The 21,562-nt window shown below is 53.4% G+C and overlaps 1 protein-coding gene across 3 annotated transcripts in view; it reads right to left on the bottom strand.

The window, feature by feature from the left end:
* Positions 1 to 427: 427 nt before the first annotated feature.
* kdf1a (keratinocyte differentiation factor 1a) overlaps positions 428 to 21,562 on the bottom strand; it is a 39,625-nt gene continuing 18,490 nt past the window's right edge. For 2 of the 3 annotated variants that reach the window (XM_038797630.1, XM_038797609.1), the window contains 3 exons: positions 9,671 to 10,774; positions 7,816 to 7,890; positions 428 to 1,075 (listed from right to left, as the gene is read on the bottom strand). In XM_038797630.1, the coding sequence (XP_038653558.1) occupies positions 999 to 1,075; positions 7,816 to 7,890; positions 9,671 to 10,757 (1,239 nt within the window). In that variant the 5' untranslated portion in view covers positions 10,758 to 10,774 and the 3' untranslated portion in view covers positions 428 to 998. Of the gene's footprint in view, positions 1,076 to 7,815; positions 7,891 to 9,670; positions 10,775 to 16,111; positions 16,229 to 21,562 lie in introns of all 3 variants that reach the window. The other variant, XM_038797619.1, reaches the window with a different exon arrangement.

Here is a 21,562-nt window from a genome sequence, read left to right as displayed (position 1 = left end):
TCCTCACCATATTACAGAGGGCAAGGTGGAGTGGGAGAATGACTGCAGAGCAGCTTGAAGCCGGTGGTGTTCCTCTCAAGTTGGGATTAATAGCCTCAGCCCAGTTGGAAGATGGACCCTTCTCCTGGTCTGTGGTGTTCACAGAGTTGCTGACTCCAGTCAGTAAGACACCACTCAGTATCCTGGCAGTGCAGTTCCAAAGACAGTGGTCCCATGGGTGCTGCTCACACCCAATGTCTGCTGAGGCCTCACAGCTGCTCTGTATTGGTACACTTAGATGATGGAATTCTTCATCAGGTGACCTCATCTAGATCGCCGCCTGAATGGAGACGGAGGGGGAAAACAAGATGGGGTGTCAGTGGGGATCGAAAAGAGGTTCGAGGCAGGAGGGAGGTCTCGGGGATTGAAGAAATGGTTCGATCGCCGATGAGATTCCAATTTTTGCTTTAATATAAAAGACAACTTATTAAAATCAATGTTTCTCACCACAATTCACTGTCTGGTTCAGTGACGCAAAACAATGTACAAAATATGCAAAGTAACTGTACAACCTCCACCCCCCTCCCCCCACACACCAATCCTCCCCAGCATCGTGACGACACCCAACCTGGAGAGCAAACCTGTGACCAGTTCCTTATTTACAGCAGATTGTGTCTCGCTGGCAACCAATGGGCTGTGATAACCCCCCCGCACCCACATTGCTGATCTTCAGTACTGAGCTTGGGCTCCTCATCTGCAGTGGGGCAGGGGCGTGGAGCAGAGTGGAGGAAGACTGGACACCCCCAGGCTAACAGCACCATACTCGGATATTGGAGACTGAACTCAGAATCAGAGCAAATCCCGGGTGTAGGGAGGGGGGGGGAAATAGCTTCACAGTGAAGATTCAACTCCACACTTTCTGCCAGATCTTGCGTGTCCGGCCACTTAGTGACCATTCCAGACCCACATCCCCCAACTCCCAGTCCAGTTCTTAAAAAGGGAGGGCCCGCTCCCCGACCTTAGAGGTAGACTTTGAGCAGCGGCGCTCCTGATGAATCAGTCTCTGTATCCTGAAGAGAATCGTCTTTTCCCGAATCTGGAGAGAGAGAAAAAACAGGATCTCAATGGGGATCTATGCCCTGGGGTTGAGTTGGGGAGGGGGGTCAAGTCCGCAGGATTCGAACAAAAATCATGGGGTCACATTGAATCAGGAGCAACAGCTCAGAACAGTAGCAACAGCTCAGAACAGTGAGAAGACAAGATTATTGGGGGTAGGTCAGAATGTGGGGTCGAGGTTACAGTCAGGTCAGCCATGACCTTATTGAACAGGGATCAAGATGGAGCGGGACACATCTGCGATGATTTTCGCAGTGTCAGAGCTCTGGACAGGGAAGGGGGCAGATGCCTTGGTCTTCACCTCACTGATCACCATGGGGGCAGAAGCCAGAAGCACCACCCAGGGCCTCGGAGTGGCTCTCAGACCTGGCCGAGTTCCTGAAACTAGATAAAAATGAAATTTTTGATGGTGGGTCGGAGGATAAATTCCTCAGACCATGGAAGAAGTTCACAAACCTCTTTGAAAACCTGTTCGCAATCCGCAACTAACTAGGTGCGTGGGGGAACAGACAGGTTAGAGGGGGGCTTAAAAGTACAGGTGGTGGGCAGGGAATACCACCAGGTTGAAAGGGAGCTCATGCACTTCAGATGAGAGAAGGGGATGAAATATGTTAGCCAGAGGGCACACGGAAATTCAAACTGAATATGAATGAAGCTAAGAGTTGTGGCATGGATTGTAAATACAAACGTATATCAGAAAATGCTGGCACGGGAACCTTTGCCATAGGAAAAGTGACAACTGGTTGTACAAACTTTTATGAAGTTGTTGTTGCTTAGTATTTTCATTTCTGTGTTTTGCCAACAGTTGTGTTTCTTGTTGCGTGTAAGTCTTGATAGGCGGCACGGTGGCGCAATGGTTAGCACTGCTGCCTCATGGCACCGAGGACCCGGGTTTGATCCCGGTCCCGGGTCACAGTCCGTCTGGAGTTTGCACATTCTCCCCCATGTCTGCGTGGATCTCACCCCCACAACCCAAAGATGTGCAGCGTAAGTAGATTGGCCATGCTAAATTGCCCCTTAATTGGGAAGACAAATTTGCTACTCTAAATTTAAAGAAAAAGTGTACAGGTCTTGCTACTAAATATTAAATCCCAATAAAAATATTTTCCAAAAATGTCTTATTGAACAGCAGAGCAGGCTCGAGGGGCCAAGTGGCCTACCTCTGCTCCTAATTTGTATATTCATATAAACATGATCAGTACACAGATTGCAGGGAGTGGAGGAAATAAGAGATAAGAGCTCCACCCACAGGGGGATGGAAGGCAGAGCTGGGACAGCATGGGCAGGGGGCAGAGAGGAGGGGACGACTGAGGGCAGAGGGAGGAGGGGGCGACTGAGGGCAGAGGGAGGAGGGGACGACTGAGGGCAGAGGGAGGAGGGGACGACTGAGGGCAGAGGGAGGAGGGGACGACTGAGGGCAGAGGGAGGAGGGGACGACTGAGGGCAGAGGGAGGAGGGGACGACTGAGGGCAGAGGGAGGAGGGGACGACTGAGGGCAGAGGGAGGAGGGGACGACTGAGGGCAGAGGGAGGAGGGGACGACTGAGGGCAGAGGGAGGAGGGGACGACTGAGGGCAGAGGGAGGAGGGGACGACTGAGGGCAGAGGGAGGAGGAGGGGACTGAGGGCAGAGGGAGGAGGAGGGACGACTGAGGGCAGAGGGAGGAGGGGACCGAGGGCAGAGGGAGGAGGGGACCGAGGGAGGAGAGGGGACTGAGGGCAGAGAGAGGAGAGGGGGCAGAGGGAGGAGGGGACGACCGAGGGCAGAGGGAGGAGGGGACGACCGACGGCAGAGGGAGGAGGGGACGACCGAGGGCAGAGGGAGGAGGGGACGACCGAGGGCAGAGGGAGGAGGGGACGACCGAGGGCAGAGGGAGGAGGGGACGACCGAGGGCAGAGGGAGGAGGGGACGACCGAGGGCAGAGGGAGGGAGGGGACGACCGAGGGCAGAGGGAGGAGGGGACGACCGAGGGCAGAGGGAGGAGGGGACGACCGAGGGCAGAGGGAGGAGGGGACGACCGAGGGCAGAGGGAGGAGGGGACGACCGAGGGCAGAGGGAGGAGGGGACGACCGAGGGCAGAGGGAGGAGGGGACGACCGAGGGCAGAGGGAGGAGGGGACCACCGAGGGCAGAGGGAGGAGGGGACCACCGAGGGCAGAGGGAGGAGGGGACGACCGAGGGCAGAGGGAGGAGGGGACGACCGAGGGGCAGAGGGAGGAGGGGACGACCGAGGGCAGAGGGAGGAGGGGCCACGAGGGCAGAGGGAGGAGGGGACCACCGAGGGCAGAGGGAGGAGGGGACCACCGAGGGCAGAGGGAGGAGGGGACGACCGAGGGCAGAGGGAGGAGGGGACCACCGAGGGCAGAGGGAGGAGGGACGACGAGGGGAGAGGGAGGAGGACGACGAGGGCAGAGGGAGGAGGGGACGGAGGGCAGAGGGAGGAGGGGACGACCGAGGGCAGAGGGAGGAGGGGACGACCGAGGGCAGAGGGAGGAGGGGACCGGGGGCAGAGGGAGGAGGGACCACCGAGGGCAGAGGGAGGAGGGGACCACCGAGGGCAGAGGGAGGAGGGGACCACCGAGGGCAGAGGGAGGAGGGGACGACCGAGGGCAGAGGGAGGAGGGGACGACCGAGGGCAGAGGGAGGAGGGGACGACCGAGGGCAGAGGGAGGAGGGGACGACCGAGGGCAGAGGGAGGAGGGGACCACCGAGGGCAGAGGGAGGAGGGGACCACCGAGGGCAGAGGGAGGAGGGGACCACCGAGGGCAGAGGGAGGAGGGGACCACCGAGGGCAGAGGGAGGAGGGGACCACCGAGGGCAGAGGGAGGAGGGGACGACCGAGGGCAGAGGGAGGAGGGGACGACCGAGGGCAGAGGGAGGAGGGGACGACCGAGGGCAGAGGGAGGAGGGGACGACCGAGGGCAGAGGGAGGAGGGGACGACCGAGGGCAGAGGGAGGAGGGGACGACCGAGGGCAGAGGGAGGAGGGGACGACCGAGGGCAGAGGGAGGAGGGGACGACCGAGGGCAGAGGGAGGGGGGGACGACCGAGGGCAGAGGGAGGAGGGGACGACCGAGGGCAGAGGGAGGAGGGGACGACCGAGGGCAGAGGGAGGAGGGGACGACCGAGGGCAGAGGGAGGAGGGGACGACCGAGGGCAGAGGGAGGAGGGGACGACCGAGGGCAGAGGGAGGAGGGGACGACCGAGGGCAGAGGGAGGAGGGGACGACCGAGGGCAGAGGGAGGAGGGGACGACCGAGGGCAGAGGGAGGAGGGGACGACCGAGGGCAGAGGGAGGAGGGGACGACCGAGGGCAGAGGGAGGAGGGGACGACCGAGGGCAGAGGGAGGAGGGGACGACCGAGGGCAGAGGGAGGAGGGGACGACCGAGGGCAGAGGGAGGAGGGGACGACCGAGGGCAGAGGGAGGAGGGGACGACCGAGGGCAGAGGGAGGAGGGGACGACCGAGGGCAGAGGGAGGAGGGGACGACCGAGGGCAGAGGGAGGAGGGCACGACCGAGGGCAGAGGGAGGAGGGGACGACCGAGGGCAGAGGGAGGAGGGGACGACCGAGGGCAGAGGGAGGAGGGGACGACCGAGGGCAGAGGGAGGAGGGGACGACCGAGGGCAGAGGGAGGAGGGGACGACCGAGGGCAGAGGGAGGAGGGGACGACCGAGGGCAGAGGGAGGAGGGGACGACCGAGGGCAGAGGGAGGAGGGGACGACCGAGGGCAGAGGGAGGAGGGGACGACCGAGGGCAGAGGGAGGAGGGGACGACCGAGGGCAGAGGGAGGAGGGGACGACCGAGGGGCAGAGGGAGGAGGGGACGACCGAGGGCAGAGGGAGGAGGGGACGACCGAGGGCAGAGGGAGGAGGGGACGACCGAGGGCAGAGGGAGGAGGGGACGACCGAGGGCAGAGGGAGGAGGGGACGACCGAGGGCAGAGGGAGGAGGGGACGACCGAGGGCAGAGGGAGGAGGGGACGACCGAGGGCAGAGGGAGGAGGGGACGACCGAGGGCAGAGGGAGGAGGGGACGACCGAGGGCAGAGGGAGGAGGGGACGACCGAGGGCAGAGGGAGGAGGGGACGACCGAGGGCAGAGGGAGGAGGGGACGACCGAGGGCAGAGGGAGGAGGGACGACCGAGGGCAGAGGGAGGAGGGGACGACCGAGGGCAGAGGGAGGAGGGGACGACCGAGGGCAGAGGGAGGAGGGGACGACCGAGGGCAGAGGGAGGAGGGGACGACCGAGGGCAGAGGGAGGAGGGGACGACCGAGGGCAGAGGGAGGAGGGGACGACCGAGGGCAGAGGAGGAGGGGACGACCGAGGGCAGGGGAGGAGGGGACGACCGAGGGCAGAGGGGGGAGGGGACGACCGAGGGCAGAGGGAGGAGGGGACGACCGAGGGCAGAGGGAGGAGGGGACGACCGAGGGCAGAGGGAGGAGGGACGACCGAGGGCAGAGGGAGGAGGGGACGACCGAGGGCAGAGGGAGGAGGGACGACCGAGGGCAGGGAGGAGGGGACGACCGAGGGCAGAGGGAGGAGGGGACGACCGAGGGCAGAGGGAGGAGGGGACGACCGAGGGCAGAGGGAGGAGGGGGACGACCGAGGGCAGAGGGAGGAGGGGACGACCGAGGGCAGAGGGAGGAGGGGACGACCGAGGGCAGAGGGAGGAGGGGACGACAGAGGCAGGAGGGAGGAGGGGACGACCGAGGCAGAGGGAGGGGACGACCGAGGGCAGAGGGAGGAGGGGACGACCGAGGGCAGAGGGAGGAGGGGACGACCGAGGGCAGAGGGAGGAGGGGACGACCGAGGGCGAGAGGGAGGATTGGGACGACCGAGGGCAGAGGGAGGAGGGGACGACCGAGGGCAGAGGGAGGAGGGGACGACCGACGGCAGAGGGAGGAGGGGACGACCGAGGGCAGAGGGAGGAGGGGACGACCGAGGGCAGAGGGAGGAGGGGACGACCGAGGGCAAGGGAGGAGGGGACGACCGAGGGCAGAGGGAGGAGGGACGACCGAGGGCTGGAGGGAGGAGGGGACGACCGAGGGCAGAGGGAGGAGGGGACGACCGAGGGCAGAGGGAGGAGGGGACGACCGAGGGCAGAGGGAGGAGGGGACGACCGAGGGCAGAGGGAGGAGGGGACGACCGAGGGCAGAGGGAGGAGGGGACGACCGAGGGCAGAGGGAGGAGGGGACGACCGAGGGCAGAGGGAGGAGGGGACCACCGAGGGCAGAGGGAGGAGGGGACCACCGAGGGCAGAGGGAGGAGGGGACGACCGAGGGCAGAGGGAGGAGGGGACGACCGAGGGCAGAGGGAGGAGGGGACGACCGAGGGCAGAGGGAGGAGGGGACCACCGAGGGCAGAGGGAGGAGGGGACCACCGAGGGCAGAGGGAGGAGGGGACCACCGAGGGCAGAGGGAGGAGGGGACCACCGAGGGCAGAGGGAGGAGGGGACCACCGAGGCAGAGGGAGGAGGGGACGACCGAGGGCAGAGGGAGGAGGGGACGACCGAGGGCAGAGGGAGGAGGGGACGACCGAGGGCAGAGGGAGGAGGGGACGACCGAGGGGCAGAGGGAGGAGGGGACGACCGAGGGCAGAGGGAGGAGGGGACGACCGGGGGCAGAGGGAGGAGGGGACCACCGAGGGCAGAGGGAGGAGGGGACCACCGAGGGCAGAGGGAGGAGGGGACCACCGAGGGCAGAGGGAGGAGGGGACGACCGAGGGCAGAGGGAGGAGGGGACGACCGAGGGCAGAGGGAGGAGGGGACGACCGAGGGCAGAGGGAGGAGGGGACGACCGAGGGCAGAGGGAGGAGGGGACCACCGAGGGCAGAGGGAGGAGGGGACCACCGAGGGCAGAGGGAGGAGGGGACCACCGAGGGCAGAGGGAGGAGGGGACACCGAGGGCAGAGGGAGGAGGGGACCACCGAGGGCAGAGGGAGGAGGGGACGACCGAGGGCAGAGGGAGGAGGGGACGACCGAGGGCAGAGGGAGGAGGGGACGACCGAGGGCAGAGGGAGGAGGGGACGACCGAGGGCAGAGGGAGGAGGGGACGACCGAGGGCAGAGGGAGGAGGGGACGACCGAGGGCAGAGGGAGGAGGGGACGACCGAGGGCAGAGGGAGGAGGGGGACCACCGAGGGCAGAGGGAGGAGGGGACGACCGAGGGCAGAGGGAGGAGGGGACGACCGAGGGCAGAGGGAGGAGGGACGACCGAGGGCAGAGGGAGGAGGGGACGACCGAGGGCAGAGGGAGGAGGGGACGACCGAGGGCAGAGGGAGGAGGGGACGACCGAGGGCAGAGGGAGGAGGGGACGACCGAGGGCAGAGGGAGGAGGGGACGACCGAGGGCAGAGGGAGGAGGGGACGGAGGGCAGAGGGAGGAGGGGACGGAGGGCAGAGGGAGGAGGGGACGGAGGGCAGAGGGAGGAGGGGACGGAGGGCAGAGGGAGGAGGGGACGGAGGGCAGTGACACAGACAGAGTGACTGAAAGAGAAAGGGACAGAAAAAGGGCAGTGTAATTATCAACACATCTTCAAAAATGGAGTGAAAAGCAGCTTCCCAACCACTCACTCCACAGGTATATTTATCCTGCAAACTGGACATTGATGAGGAACAGGACTCCTGACTGAAATAAGCTTGTCAAGCCCAAACTCGGACATTTTGTAAGCATGTAGTTCAGCCGTGAGGAGTTCAGTTCCTCCACTTGCACCATATTCGGGAATTACCTGGAGAACCCAGGCCGTGCATTTGTCTCGCTTTCAAATCGAGTGGGTCCACGACTGAAATCTCCAAGTTAAGTTCTAAACATAAACAAAATCAGAAATCACAGTATTGCAATTAAAACGTGATCAAGCCAAACGTCATATGACACTTCTGCCCCCAGCTACAAATAACACCAATCCTTGCGCAAAACCCAGGCACACAGCAACAACCAGCACACCCAAGGCCCAGTTGAACTCCAGTGCATACATCCCTGGAACCCCCCCCCCCCCCCCTCCATAAGTAGCCACAGAACAACCCTGCCCCCCCCTCCCCCCACACATACATTGTGCTGATGCAGCACATCCCTGCCGCCCCCGTCCCCCCCTCCCCCCACATTGTGCTGATGGATCACAACCCTGCCCCCCCCCCCCCCCACATTGTGCTGATGCAGCACAACTCTGCCCCCCCCCCCCCCACATTGTGCTGATGGATCACAACCCTGCCCCCCAACATTGTGCTGATGGATCACAACCCTGCCCCCCAACATTGTGCTGATGGATCACAACCCTGCCCTCCCACATTGTGCTGATGGATCACAACCCTGCCCCCCCTCCACATTGTGCTGATGGATCACAACCCTGCCCCCCCTCCACATTGTGCTGATGGATCACAACCCTGTCCCCCCCAACATTGTGCTGATGGATCACAACCCTGCCCCCCAACATTGTGCTGATGGATCACAACCCTGCCCCCCCACATTGCGCTGATGGATCACAACCCTGCCCCCCCCCCCCCCACATTGTGCTGATGGATCACAACCCTGCCCCCCCCCCCACATTGTGCTGATGGATCACAACCCTCCCCCCCCCACCCCCCACATTGTGCAGATGGATCACAACCCTGCCCCCCCACATTGTGCTGATGGATCACAACCCCCCCCCCCCAACATTGTGCTGATGGATCACAACCCTGCCCTCCCACATTGTGCTGATGGATCACAACCCTGTCCCCCCCACATTGTGCTGATGGATCACAACCTTGCCCCCCCTCCACATTGTGCTGATGGATCACAACCCTGCCTCCCCACATTGTGCTGATGGATCACAACCCTGCCCCCCCCACATTGTGCTGATGGATCACAACCCTGCCCCCCCCACATTGTGCTGATGCAGCACAACCCTGCCCCCCCCACATTGTGCTGGTGGATCACAACCCTGCCACCCCCCTGGCCACGCATCTCCCCCCCCCCCCCCCCCCACCCCGTGCAGCTGCAGCATAACCCTCCCCTGCCCCCTTGCAGCCACAGTACAACCCTGTACACCGCCACCGCCACCGCCACCCCCCTCCAGTGGTGCTGCATGTAGAGGTTTGGAACTCTCTTCCACAATTGACGCTAGATCAGTTATTAATTTTACATCCGAGATGGATACATTTTTGCCAAGCAAAAGTATTAAGGGATATGGGCCAAAGGCAGATAAATGGAATTAGGTCACTGATCAGCAATGATCTCATTGAACGGAGATGCAGGCTCGAGGGGCTGAACGGCTTTCCCGATGTCCCCCTGTTCCTTGCATCCCTGCCCTCTCCCAGTTCAGCTGCAGCACATTGCTTCCCACCCAATGCATCCCTTCCGCGTCCCACCAGTGTACCTGAGGGCATCTCTGCACCCCCAGTGTAGCTCCAACACATCCCTGTCCTCCTGCATTGCTCCAGTGCATCCTTGACTCCCCCAGTGCAGCTCCAGTGCATCCCTGCCCAGTGCAGCATGCCATCCTCCCAGTATTGCTCCAGCACATCTGAGCTCCTCTCCGCCCCCCCCCCCCCCCCCCCCCCCCCCCCGCAGCTCCAGCACATCCCTCCCCAGCACAGCTGTCTCACCTTCACTGGGTAAAGTGGTCTCTGTTTGAGGTCTGGGGTCAGCAGAGGTCAGAGTGACCAACCTTTCCTCACTGGGCACTGCCTGCAACGGTTTCTTATTTTTCTTGGATTTCCGGGTGCTTATCCGGACGATTCCAGTCACTATCCGGCACTCAGCATCTTTCTCATTGATCTTGTAGTCCTTGGTGATGCTGTCAATGAGTTCACTGATCTCACTGCTTTTGCTGATGAAGGTGGTGTCAGAGGTGCACTGGGCCAACATGTCGATCTGGTGGATGCTGAACAGCTCCAGCAGCTTCTTGTTGATGTACTCGTCCAGCTCCGCACTCGACATCGACACGTTGAGCTCGTTATTCTCCAGATCCTCCTCCAGGAAGGAGGGGAACTCATCAGAGATGCGCTTGTGGGAGATAGGAGATATGCTGCAGGGGCTCTCCGACCTCTGGGAGTGCAGGTGGGTGTCCTTGCGGCATGAGTCTGTGGACAGACTCTGGCTGTTGTTCTTCCAGATCACCTGCTGCCCTCGCAATTTGACATCGTAGTAATTGAAGCTGTTGCCGGCCAGGTTAGCCTTCTTCCTAGGGCTGGGCTCTGAGTTCAGGGCGATCCCCAGCGTTGGGTTTTCAATGTATCGGATGGTGCTATTCTCAAAGTCCTTGGTGCCTGCAGGTGGCTCTGTGGTCCCGGTGCATGGATTATAAACACCAGAATCAGGCGGACACACCCCACAGGTCATCACACAGCAGAAAACCGCTTTCACTGTCTGCCAGCTCACACAGGTCCCCAGGCCGCACGACTCGCACACACTCGCGTCCTCAGCGTTCTCAGCGGAGCCCGGGATGAATCCAATGTTTTCCGAGTTATTCCCATTGGAGTCTCTGGGATCTGCTTTGCGCTGGTGGCTCCTCGCCAGCGCTTTGCCTTCCTTCCTTTCCACCCTCCTGCTGCCCGACGCCGAGCCCTCGTAAACCTCCAGGCTGAGCGCGTCCACGGAGGCGGGCGGCAGGGCCGGAGGAGTCACACGCCTCGGCTTAGCCACAGGCTGGGCAGCCGGCCGCGAGTCTGCCTTCCACCGAGCTCCTTGCATGGCTTGGATTGAAGGACCTGCATAGAATCAGAAAGGGGGGGGGGGGGGGGGGGGGGGGGGGAGGGAGGGGGGAGAGAGAGAGAGAGAGAGAGGAGAGAGAGAGAGAGAGAGAGAGAGAATTTGATAATAATAATCTTTTTTAATGTCACAAGTAGGCTTACATTAACACTGCAATGAAGTTACTGTGAAAAGCCCCCAGTTGCCACATTCCGGTGCCTGTTCGGGTACACAGAGGGAGAATTCACCTAACAGCATGTCTTTCGGGACTTGAGGAAACCGGAGCACCCGGAGGAAACCCACGCAGACACGGGGAGAACGTGTAGATTCCGCACAGGCAGTGACCCAAGCCGGGAATCGAACCTGGGACCCTGGCGTTGTGAAGCAACAGTGCTAACCACTGTGTTTTACTCAACCCGCATGGCTATGGAACCCAACACGTGCACATTCGCAGGGACTGAAACCAGGAAAGTTACCAAAGGGCGGGCAAGCAGACACACAACATGTGGATGTGGGGTTGTGAGGAGAATTGCAGAACTCTGGTCATCAGGTTTGGGGAAAGGGGGCAAGAGCAGCAGCGGAGGTGATGGGTAGGCAACATTGGTGTGGGGAGGAGAAAGGCATTTTGAAAATCCTGCTGCACATAGTCACATGACAGGCCAAATAGCCTACTTCTGCTCCTATGTCTTATGGTTCATTCTGAACACGGCATGCAGGAGCCAGGCAGGAGTTGCAGGATGGGATGGCTGGGGCAACACCAAGTCAGATTAGGAGGTGCTTCTGATTTTAATCAACTCCTCCTGCCACTGCAAGGCCACTTATTAAAATGACAACCTGAAAGTAACAGACCCATGAAGTAACAGAAAAAGTAGATACGGGTAATGCAGCAGACGTGACAATTGGCCCAGAGCTTGTGATCTCAGGAGGTGGTACCCAGGAGGTACCCCAGAAGCAGCACTGGGGACTTTCCCAACCCACCCCCCGCCAAAGTCTCCACGTAAGGAGAACATAGGCAGTTCAAACTTTGGACAGACAATTAACGGCACTGGGAACGGAACCATCCAAGGCTGTTTCAAACAGAGACTTTGCATAGTTCCGACTGTCTTTGTAGAATAGTTACCCAGGAAAATATCTGAATATCTATTGGATCCTCAACTATCCCCACCCTTAGACTACACTGCTCCCACCCTGACCACCTTCCCCAAACAACCAACCCATCCAAACGGTGCTATGTCTTTTCGTCCGACGTCATTTCGTCCAACGACACTTCGTCCACGTCTTTTGGTCCAACGTCTTTTTGTCCGCACGTCTTTTGGTCCAACGTCTTTTTGTCCGATAATTTCTTTCGTCAAAGACTTTTTGTGACTTGTTACGTTTTTTTGTCGGATGGTTTTTTTTGTCAAAGACTTTTTGTAACTCGTCTTTTTGTAACTTGTAGCACTCCACTTCACTCCCCACATTAACTTTTTGTAAATAGAAATCTTCTCTAATGCACATAGCAAGGTATAATATGCAATAAAGGATTTTTATTACCGGTCTCTTTCCTTTAACGAGCCTCGTTAAAGGATAGTTATTATCGTTCTCTTTCCTTTAACGAGCCTCGTTAAAGGATAGATATTATCGTTCTCTTTCTTAATTCGCCCATCCCGAAATGGCAAAGTTCATTGTGTCAACGAAGAGTAAACGGAAAGTAGCTGATGGAAATTACTACCCTGTATATCTACGATTTTCATTCGAGCAGTCCAAACCTAGGAAAAGAATACTGGAGATGTGAGAAAAGAAGCGTTCGGCAGGTGGAGCTCATTTGAATATCTGGAATTCAATCAAAACTCTGAAGGAAGAGGAAGGGTTCATAATAGGCAAAAAGGCTCAAATTCTTCAGGGAGATCAGTCGACTTCATGTACGCGATATAAGAAAATAACTGAACGCATCAAAAGATTGGTCGTTGAATATGATTCTACAACAAAAATTGATTTCTTGAGGAATGTTGCTTAGAATTTACATCAATTTTAAGTAATTTCGGGAATTTTAAGTAATTAGTAAACTTTTAGATTTTTTAACTGCATTTTTAGATTTTTAAACTGCATTTTTCAACTTGCATTTTACTTGCATTTTATCAATTAATTTTAGATTTTTTAACTGCATTTTTAGATTTTTAAACTGCATTTTTCAACTTGCATTTTACTTGCATTTTATCAATTACTTGCATTTTAGCAATTAAATTTACTTGCTGTATTGTACTTGAATTTTATCAATTAAATGGTTTTATACGGAGCTAATTTGTAATTGGATAATTGGACGAAGTGACGTTGGACCAAAAGACGGGCGGACAAAAAGACGTTGGACCAAAAGACGTGGACGAAGTGTCGTTGGACGAAGTGACGTCGGACGAAAAGACGCGACATGCATCCAAACAACCCAATCCCTGACCCATCTTATTGCCTTCTTCCAACCCATCCGAACTCTTCCCTGACCCATCCTAACTTCCCTTCCTCAACCAAGGAGACCATAAGACAGTGGTGGGAAACCTGTGGCCCATCTGGGTACTGAGTGTGGACCACGAGTCGTTTTGTTGCCCGTTGCCCACATGCACCGTTGCCACATTCCGCTGATTTCTGTCCGTCCAGCTGGTATAACTGAAGTTATACGCACATAAAGCGATGGCAAGGGATGTGAGCTACATGCTGATTACTCACAACACTGACTATGAGAGCCTTGCACTCCACGGTGTAAATGTTTCTTTCATTTTTAAACACTTGAAGTTGATGACAGTTTTATTAATATATGAATGAATAAGCACCTTTGATAACTAATTATGAAATATTCAACATGTATTAAATGTGCTTAAACTTATTCATGGGGTCATGGTTGGTGAACAAGCCTGGTTTCAATTTTGTAGCCCATGGAGATGAAGGAGGGTCACTCATGCGATTCACTCACCAGCGCAGGTTGCCCTTCACTGCCATATGTAGGAGCAGAAGTAGGCCATTTGTTCCATCGAGTCTGTTCTGCTATTCAATGAGACCATGACTGATCTGATGATAATCCTCATTCAGTTTCCCACCTTATGCCCATAACCCTAGATTCCCTTACTGATTGAAAATCTGTAACTCGATTTCTAATTCTTTGGTCTAATTCTTTGGTAAAGAATTTCACAGATTCGCGGCCCGCAGAAGAAATTCCCTCATCTTAAATGGACCACACCTTACAATGAGATTATGCCCTCTGGTCCTAGACTCTCTCACAAGAGGAAACAACCTCCCAGCATCTACTCTGTCAAGCCCAGAGACTCCTATACGTCTCGATACGGTCGCCTCGCATTCTTCAAAACTTTAATGCGTACAGGCTCAGTCTACTCAACCTCTCATCATGAGAAAATCCCTCCATACCCAGCATCAGCCCAGTAAACCTTCTCTAGACTGCCTCTAATGCCAGTATATCTTCCCTTAGATAAGGGGACCAAAACTGTTCACAGCATTCGGTTGTTGTCTAACTAGTGCCTCGTATTTGCCTATTTTTATATTCCATTCCCTTTGAAATAAAGGCCAACGTACCATTTGCCTTCCCTATTACCTGCTGAAATTGCATGCTAATTTTTGAGATTCATGTACAAAGGCTCTCAAATCCCCATGCTCCAGCTTTCTGCAGCCTTTCTCCATTTAAGTAATATTCAGTTTATTTATTCTTCATATTAAGAACATAAGAACTAGGAGCAGGAGTAGGCCATCTGGCCCCTCGAGCCTGCTCCGCCATTCAATTAGATCATGGCTGATCCTTTGTGGACTCAGCTCCACTTTCCGGCCCGAACACCATAACCCTTAATCCCTTTATTCTTCAAAAAAACTATCTATCTTTACCTTAAAAACATGTAATGAAGGAGCCTCAACTGCTTCACTGGGCAAGGAATTCCATAGATTCACAACCCTTTGGGTGAAGAAGTTCCTCCTAAACTCAGTCCTAAATCTACTTCCCCTTATTTTGAGGCTATGCCCCCTAGTTCTGCTGTCACCCGCCAGTGGAAACAACCTGCCCGCATCTATCCTATCTATTCCCTTCATAATTTTAAATGTTTCTATAAGATCCCCCCTCATCCTTCTAAATTCCAACGAGTACAGTCCCAGTCTACTCAACCTCTCCTCATAATCCAACCCCTTCAGCTCTGGGATTAACCTAGTGAATCTCCTCTGCACACCCTCCAGTGCCAGTACGTCCTTTCTCAAGTAAGGAGACCAAAACTGAACACAATACTCCAGGTGTGGCCGCACTAACACCTTATACAATTGCAACATAACCTCCCTAGTCTTAAACTCCATCCCTCTAGCAATGAAGGACAAAATTCCATTTGCCTTCTTAATCACCTGTTGCACTTGTAAACCAACCTTCTGTGACTCATGCACTAGCACACCCAGGTCCCTCTGCACAGTGGCATGCTTTAATATTTTATCGTTTAAATAATAATCCCGCTTAAAGTGCATATCTCCACATTTTCCTGCATTATATTCCATGTGCCAAGTCTTTGCCCACTCACGTAACCTGTCCACTTGGGAGTTGAGCTAAGTACAGAAGCTTGGAGGGGGACGGTGGGAGGGAGGTAGTGCTGTGCTTTGTTTTCTTAACTTTGTCCACACCTCAGTGGGGGCAGAGCAGACCAAGGCCGGAGTGATAAGCTGCAGCAGTCCTATAACAGAGTGAATACACTCGTGTGATATCACAGGTTAAGTGATTGGTAGGTGAGTCATTCCAACTTCTACCTTTTCTAATTTGTTTCGAGATTGAAGCTAGGTCGGAAAAATTACAGAGTGAAAACTAAAGACCAGTGGTAAAATTAGAAATAAATTGAAAATCGAATTAAATAGAAAACAGATGCAGGGCCAGGCGATGTGTTGTAGCTGCCACATGTGGGAGCTGGTGGATCCCATTGCGGTTCATAGCAGCCACATCTGTAGCAAGTGTCAATTGCTCAAGGAACTTCAGCTCAGAGTTGATGAGCTGGAGTCCAAGCTTCAGACTCAGCAATAAATCAGGAAGGGGGAAGAGTTTCCTGGATGCTGTGTTTTAGGAGGCAGCCAGACTCCTTAGATTAACAACCTTAAATTCGCTCAGTGGTCAGGGACAGGAAGATGTGACAACACGTGAGGCAGGTAAAGGGAACCAAGAGGGAGCACTGCAGGAGCCACTGCCCCTGCCCTTGTCCAACAGGTTAGAGATTCTTGCTCCCTCTGTGCATGAGAGTGAGGACCATACTGACCATAGCACAGTGGTACAGGGAGTCATTCAAGCAGGGAGGGGGGGGGGGGGGGGGGGGGGGGGGGGGTCTGTAGCCACGATTGAGTGGCCCGAAGGCTGTATTGCCTACCTGGTGCCAGGGTAAGGATATTTCATCTGGGCTGCAGAGAAACTTGCAGGAGGGGAAAGGTCCAGTTGTCGTGGTCCACTAAGTACCAATGATATAGGTAGAACGAGGAAAGAAGTTCTGCAGAGGGAATATGAGCAGCTAGGTGTTAAATTAAACAGCAGAACCACAAAGGTAATTATCTCGGGATTACTAACTGAGCCATAAGCTAATTGGCACAGGGTCAATAAGATTGGTGTGGAAAAAATGGATTTGGGTTCATGGGACATTGGCATCAGTACTGTGGAAAGAGGGAACTGCTACATTGGGAGGGGGGGGGGGGGGAATGCAAGAAGGAGATTAGGAGTACAAGTTAATGATAAGGCTAATTGTTACCAGATATCGAAAGAAAGGAACAGAGCATGTGAATGTCATATTACACCACGGAATTGTACAAGAGTAAGGTAAATTATTAAACAAGAGTAAGGTAAATTATTAATAGGACAAACTCAAGGGCTTTGTATCAAAATGCATGTAGCATTTTGAATGAAATTAATGAATTAACAGCGCAAAGAGAGACAATGGGGTATGATTTGGTGGCGATTACGAAGGCATGGTTACAAAGAGACCAGGTCTGGGAGTCGAATAACCAAGGGTATTTGGTGTTTCAGAAGAATAGACAGGAAGGAAAGGAGGTGGTGTAGCTTTCTATGTAAAGAAAGGGGAATCAATGATGTAGTGAGAAGTGATTTTGGAACTGGAGATCAGTCTGGGTAGAAATAAGAACCAGCAAGGGAAAGAAGTCCCTGTGGGAGTAATCTATAGGTTCCCGAATAGTAGTTCCACAGTAGGATGCAGTATAAACCAGGAAACACTCGGTATGGGTGATTTTAATATGCATAGATACTGGGCTAATCAATTTGGCAAGGGTAGCTTCGAGGGAGAGTTCATAGGGTGTATTGGAGATTGTTTCTGGCAATAATATGTTATCAAACCAATCAGGTGTTTTGGATTTAGTATTGTGTAATGAGATTGGATTAATCATCTTATAGTAAAGGGTCTTCTAGGGAAGAGTGATCATTGCATGCTTGAATTTCAAATTTCACGGGGAGAATGTGCAAACTCCACACGGACAGTGACCCAGGGCCGGGATTCGAACCCAGGTCCTCAGCACCGTAGGCAGCAATACTAACCACTGTGCCACCGTGTTGCCGGAGTTGCACATTCTCCCAGTGTCTGCGTGGTTTTCACCCTCACAACCCAAAGATGTGCAGGGTAGGTGAATTAGCCATGCTAAATTGCCTCTTAATTGGAAAAAATGAATTGGGTACTCTAAATTTATATTTAAAAAAATTAACTCCTTTATAATGGACTCTAACGTTTTGGAAACATTGTTTAGGGTTCGCATCCAGTATCCCAACACAAGTTGGGGTCCAGTATCCTAATACTCCCTTTTTAAATAAATAAATTGGCAATTCTCTAATCCTCATGGACTTTTTCAGAATTTAAGGATTCTTAGACGATTACGACCAGGGCATCCACTATTTCTGTAGCTACTTCCTTTAATATCCAAGGACCCATTCTACCCCACTTCCTCCCAGCCCATTCTACTCCATTTAAAAAAAATAATAAGTTTAGAGTACCCAATTCATTTTGTCCAATTAAGGGGCAATTTAGCGTAACCAATCCACCTACCTTGCACATCTTTTGGGTTGTGGGGGCAAAACTCACGCAAACACAGGGAGAATGTGCAAACTCCACATGGACAGTGACCCAGAGCCACTCTGTCATAATATCCACTCATGTATATAATGAGATGCAGACAGGCAGTGATTGACACACAGGATAACCAATGAACACACAATACAGAACAACCAATCACCAGGCAGGACACCACCACTATAAAGCCCACAGGGCATTAAGACTCCCTCTCTCAGGACCCAGCTACTGAGACAGTCAGAGTGCACAAGTTAGTGAGCACTATCATCATGCGGTAGCTAGTAAGTCTGGTCAAGCCAGTAAGAGGTCATCAGTTAGATTAGTAGAGTGTCAACCCACAGCTGAACACATACAGCAGTCCACTAGTTAAATAAAACAGTGTTGGATCATCACCTGTGTCAGACGTCTGTTTCTAGCTTCACTGCATCCAGTTGCAGTCAACGTCGAACCAACCTGCCTAACACATCACACTCCACTTATCTTACACACCTACCTACTCGCTGGCTTCTCAAAGTGGCTGGGACCTTTAACCTTGCTGCTTTAAAGCAGCTAGTACCTTTAAAAAAGGGGCGTGGCTTTACTTCCCCCCCAGTGCTGTTGTCCTAGACTGCAAGGAGTCTAGAGCTGCTGACTGCACATTTCTTACCAGGCCCAAGTCAGAAGGTTGGGCGAGAAGTGTGCAGATACCAACTAAGGTGAGTAAAACGAACTGGAGTAACACTCCAACTTGGATTAGCACTCCTCAGATGTTCTGGCCCATTATATTTCCATTTCCAAAAGGCTCTTGATCAGGTACTGCATAGTAGACTCATGACTAAGGTTAGAATATGCAGAGTTAGAGATTAATGGCAGAATAAATAGCAAACTGGCTATAAAAACTGGAAACAGGATTGAAGGCAGTTACTCAGACTGGCAAAGTTGAGAAGTGGTATTTCACAGAAATCGGTGCTCGGACCACTGTTGTTCATAATTTACAAAAATGGTTTGGACTCCGGAATCAGAAGTAGAATTTCAAATTTGCGAATGACACCAAATTCTCCAGTGTCTCAATTCCCTTTTAATAATGTGGAGTGTAATAAAGTGTCACCTAACCAAGGCTCTATACAAGCTTAATACCATTTAGCTACTTTTTAGTTATATCCCTCTGGAAACAAACCTGGTGTATTGCCTGGCTATTTTCTGACTTTCTTCAATTGTGTCACCACCTTTAGTGATTTGTGCACCTGAGTGGCAAAATTCGGCTCCAACTCCATCTACAAGTTTGCTGATGACACAACTGTAGTGGGTCGGATCTCAAACAACAATGAGTCAGAGTACAGGACGGAGATAGAGAACCCACTGGCATAATGCAACGACATCAATCTTTCCCTCAATGTCAGCAAAACTAATCAGCTGGTCATCGACTTCAGGCAGCGAAGTGTCGCTCTGCATCAACGGGGCCAAGGCGGAGATGGTTGACAGCTTCAAATTCCTAGTTGTAAACATCACCAACAATCTGTCGTGGTCCGCCCACGTCGACGCTACGACCAAGAAAGTACAACAGCACCTATACCTGCTTAGGAAATTCAACACGTCCACATTGATTCTCACCAATTTTTACAGATGCACCATTTTTATTGTCTTTTTTTTTAATTTAAAGTACCCAATTCTTTTTTTCCAGGGGCAATTTAGCATGGCCAATCCACCTACCCTGCACATCTTTGGGTTGTGGAGGTGAGATCCACGCAGACACGGGGAGAATGTGCAAACTCCACACGGACAGTGACCCGGGGCTGGGATCGAACCCGGGCCCTTGGAGCTGTGAGGCAGCAGTGCTAACCCACTGTGCCGCTCTACATAGAAAGCATCCTATCTGGCTGCATCGCAGCCTGGTATGGCAATTGCTTGGCCCAAGACCGTAAGAAACTACAGAGTCGTGAACACAGCCCAGTCCATCACACAAACCCGCCTCCCATCCATTGACTCCATCTACACCTCCTGTTGCCTTGGGAAAGCAGGCAGCATAATCAAAGACCCATCCCACCTGGGTTATTCTCCCTTCCAACCTCTTCCATAGGCCAGAAGATACAGAAGTCTGAGAACACACACTAACAGAATCAAAAACAGCTTCTTCCTGCTGTTACCAGACTCCGGAATGACCCTCTTATGGACTGAACTGATCTCTCTACGCATCTTCTCTACTGTTGTAGAACTATACTCTGTATGCTTCACCCAATGTCTATATACTTATATTGTGTATTTATCATATTTTATATGTTTTTTTGTGTATGGAACGATCTGCCTGGACTGTTGCAGAACAATACTTTTAATTGTACCTTGGTACACGTGATAGTAAAGCTAAATCTGTACCAGAGATCTTTACCCCATTTAGACACTTAGTTAGCAAGGGGTATGCGGCCTCCTTAATGAAAATGAAAAATGAAAATCGCTTATTGTCACAAGTAGGCTTCAAATGAAGTGACTGTGAAAAGCCCCTAGTCACCACATTGCGGCGCCTGTTCGGGGAGGCTGTTACGGGAATCGAACCGTGCTGCTGGCCTGCTTGGCCTGCTTTCAAAGCTAGCGATTTAGCCCAGTGTGCTAAACAGCCCCTTATTATTACTATTTCAATGTGCCACCTCAGAATTGACTGTATTCAAGTTCAATTTCTGATAACGTGCCTATTCTGCTTGTTTGTTAATAGCTTTGCTTATCGTCACAGTCCTCCTCTATATTAATTGCACCCCCAATTTGTCAGGCATGATTTCCCCTTCATGAAGGCATGCTGACTCTGCTTGATTATGTTATGTGTTTCTAAATGGTCTGCCGCTATATCCTTTAAATTGGACTCATTTCCCAATGACAGATGTTAAGCTAACTGGCATATAGGCACTGAAGAAACAATTTACAAGACTTATACCAGAACTGAGAGTTTCTAGCTATCAAGGAGGAATAAACAGTCTGGGGTTCATTTCTGTAGAAACAAGAAGGCCAAGAGTGACCCGAGAGAAGTAATTAAGCCAATTGACAGGGTTGTGTAGAGAAAATGTTTCCACTTGTGGGCGAGACCAAAATTAGAAGATTATAAATATGATAATCACTAATAAACTCCCTCGTGAATCATGAGAAATCTCTTTACCCAGACATTAGAATGTGGAACCCTACCATGAGAAGTCAAGGAGAATGCTGGAAGGGGAGGCAAAGACCGACCAAAAGTGAAAGTCTGTGACAGGGTGGGGGCCAGAAGTGATTAAATGGCAAAATGGATGATGCTGCAAAGCAAGGAGTGGTAGTAATGGGGCAAGTTTTTAAAAAAACAAGGGCGGCACGGTGGCACAGTAGTTAGAATTGCTGCCTCTCGGCACAGAGGACTCGGGTTCAATCCCGGCCCCGGGTCACTGTCTGTGCGGAGTTTGCACATTCTCCCCGTGTCTGGGTGGGTCTCACTCCCACAACCCAAAGATGTGCAGGGTAGGTGGATTGGCCACGCTAAATTACCCCTTAATTGGAAAAAAGAGAATTGGGCACTTTAAAATTATTTTTTTAAAAACTAAAGATGGGTCCAGAAAAGTTGTAAATTCCAAAAGTGGAAATATGAAGAGCGGCTGCCATGAAAATGGGAGTATAGTTATAATCTGAAGTCGTGGAACTTTGAGGCTGGAAGGTTGTAAGATTCCTCATCAAAAGGTGAGACATAGTTTTGTGAGCTTGCATTGAATTTAATGGGGCACCACGGTAGCGCAGTGGTTAGCACTGTTGCCTAATGGCACCGAGGTC

Source organism: Scyliorhinus canicula, chromosome 1 (genome assembly GCF_902713615.1).
Source record: "Scyliorhinus canicula chromosome 1, sScyCan1.1, whole genome shotgun sequence".
In the NCBI taxonomy this organism is placed as follows: Eukaryota; Metazoa; Chordata; class Chondrichthyes; order Carcharhiniformes; family Scyliorhinidae; genus Scyliorhinus; species Scyliorhinus canicula.
Note: the sequence above shows the minus strand (reverse complement) of the source record. Positions and strands in the feature narration are given on the sequence as shown.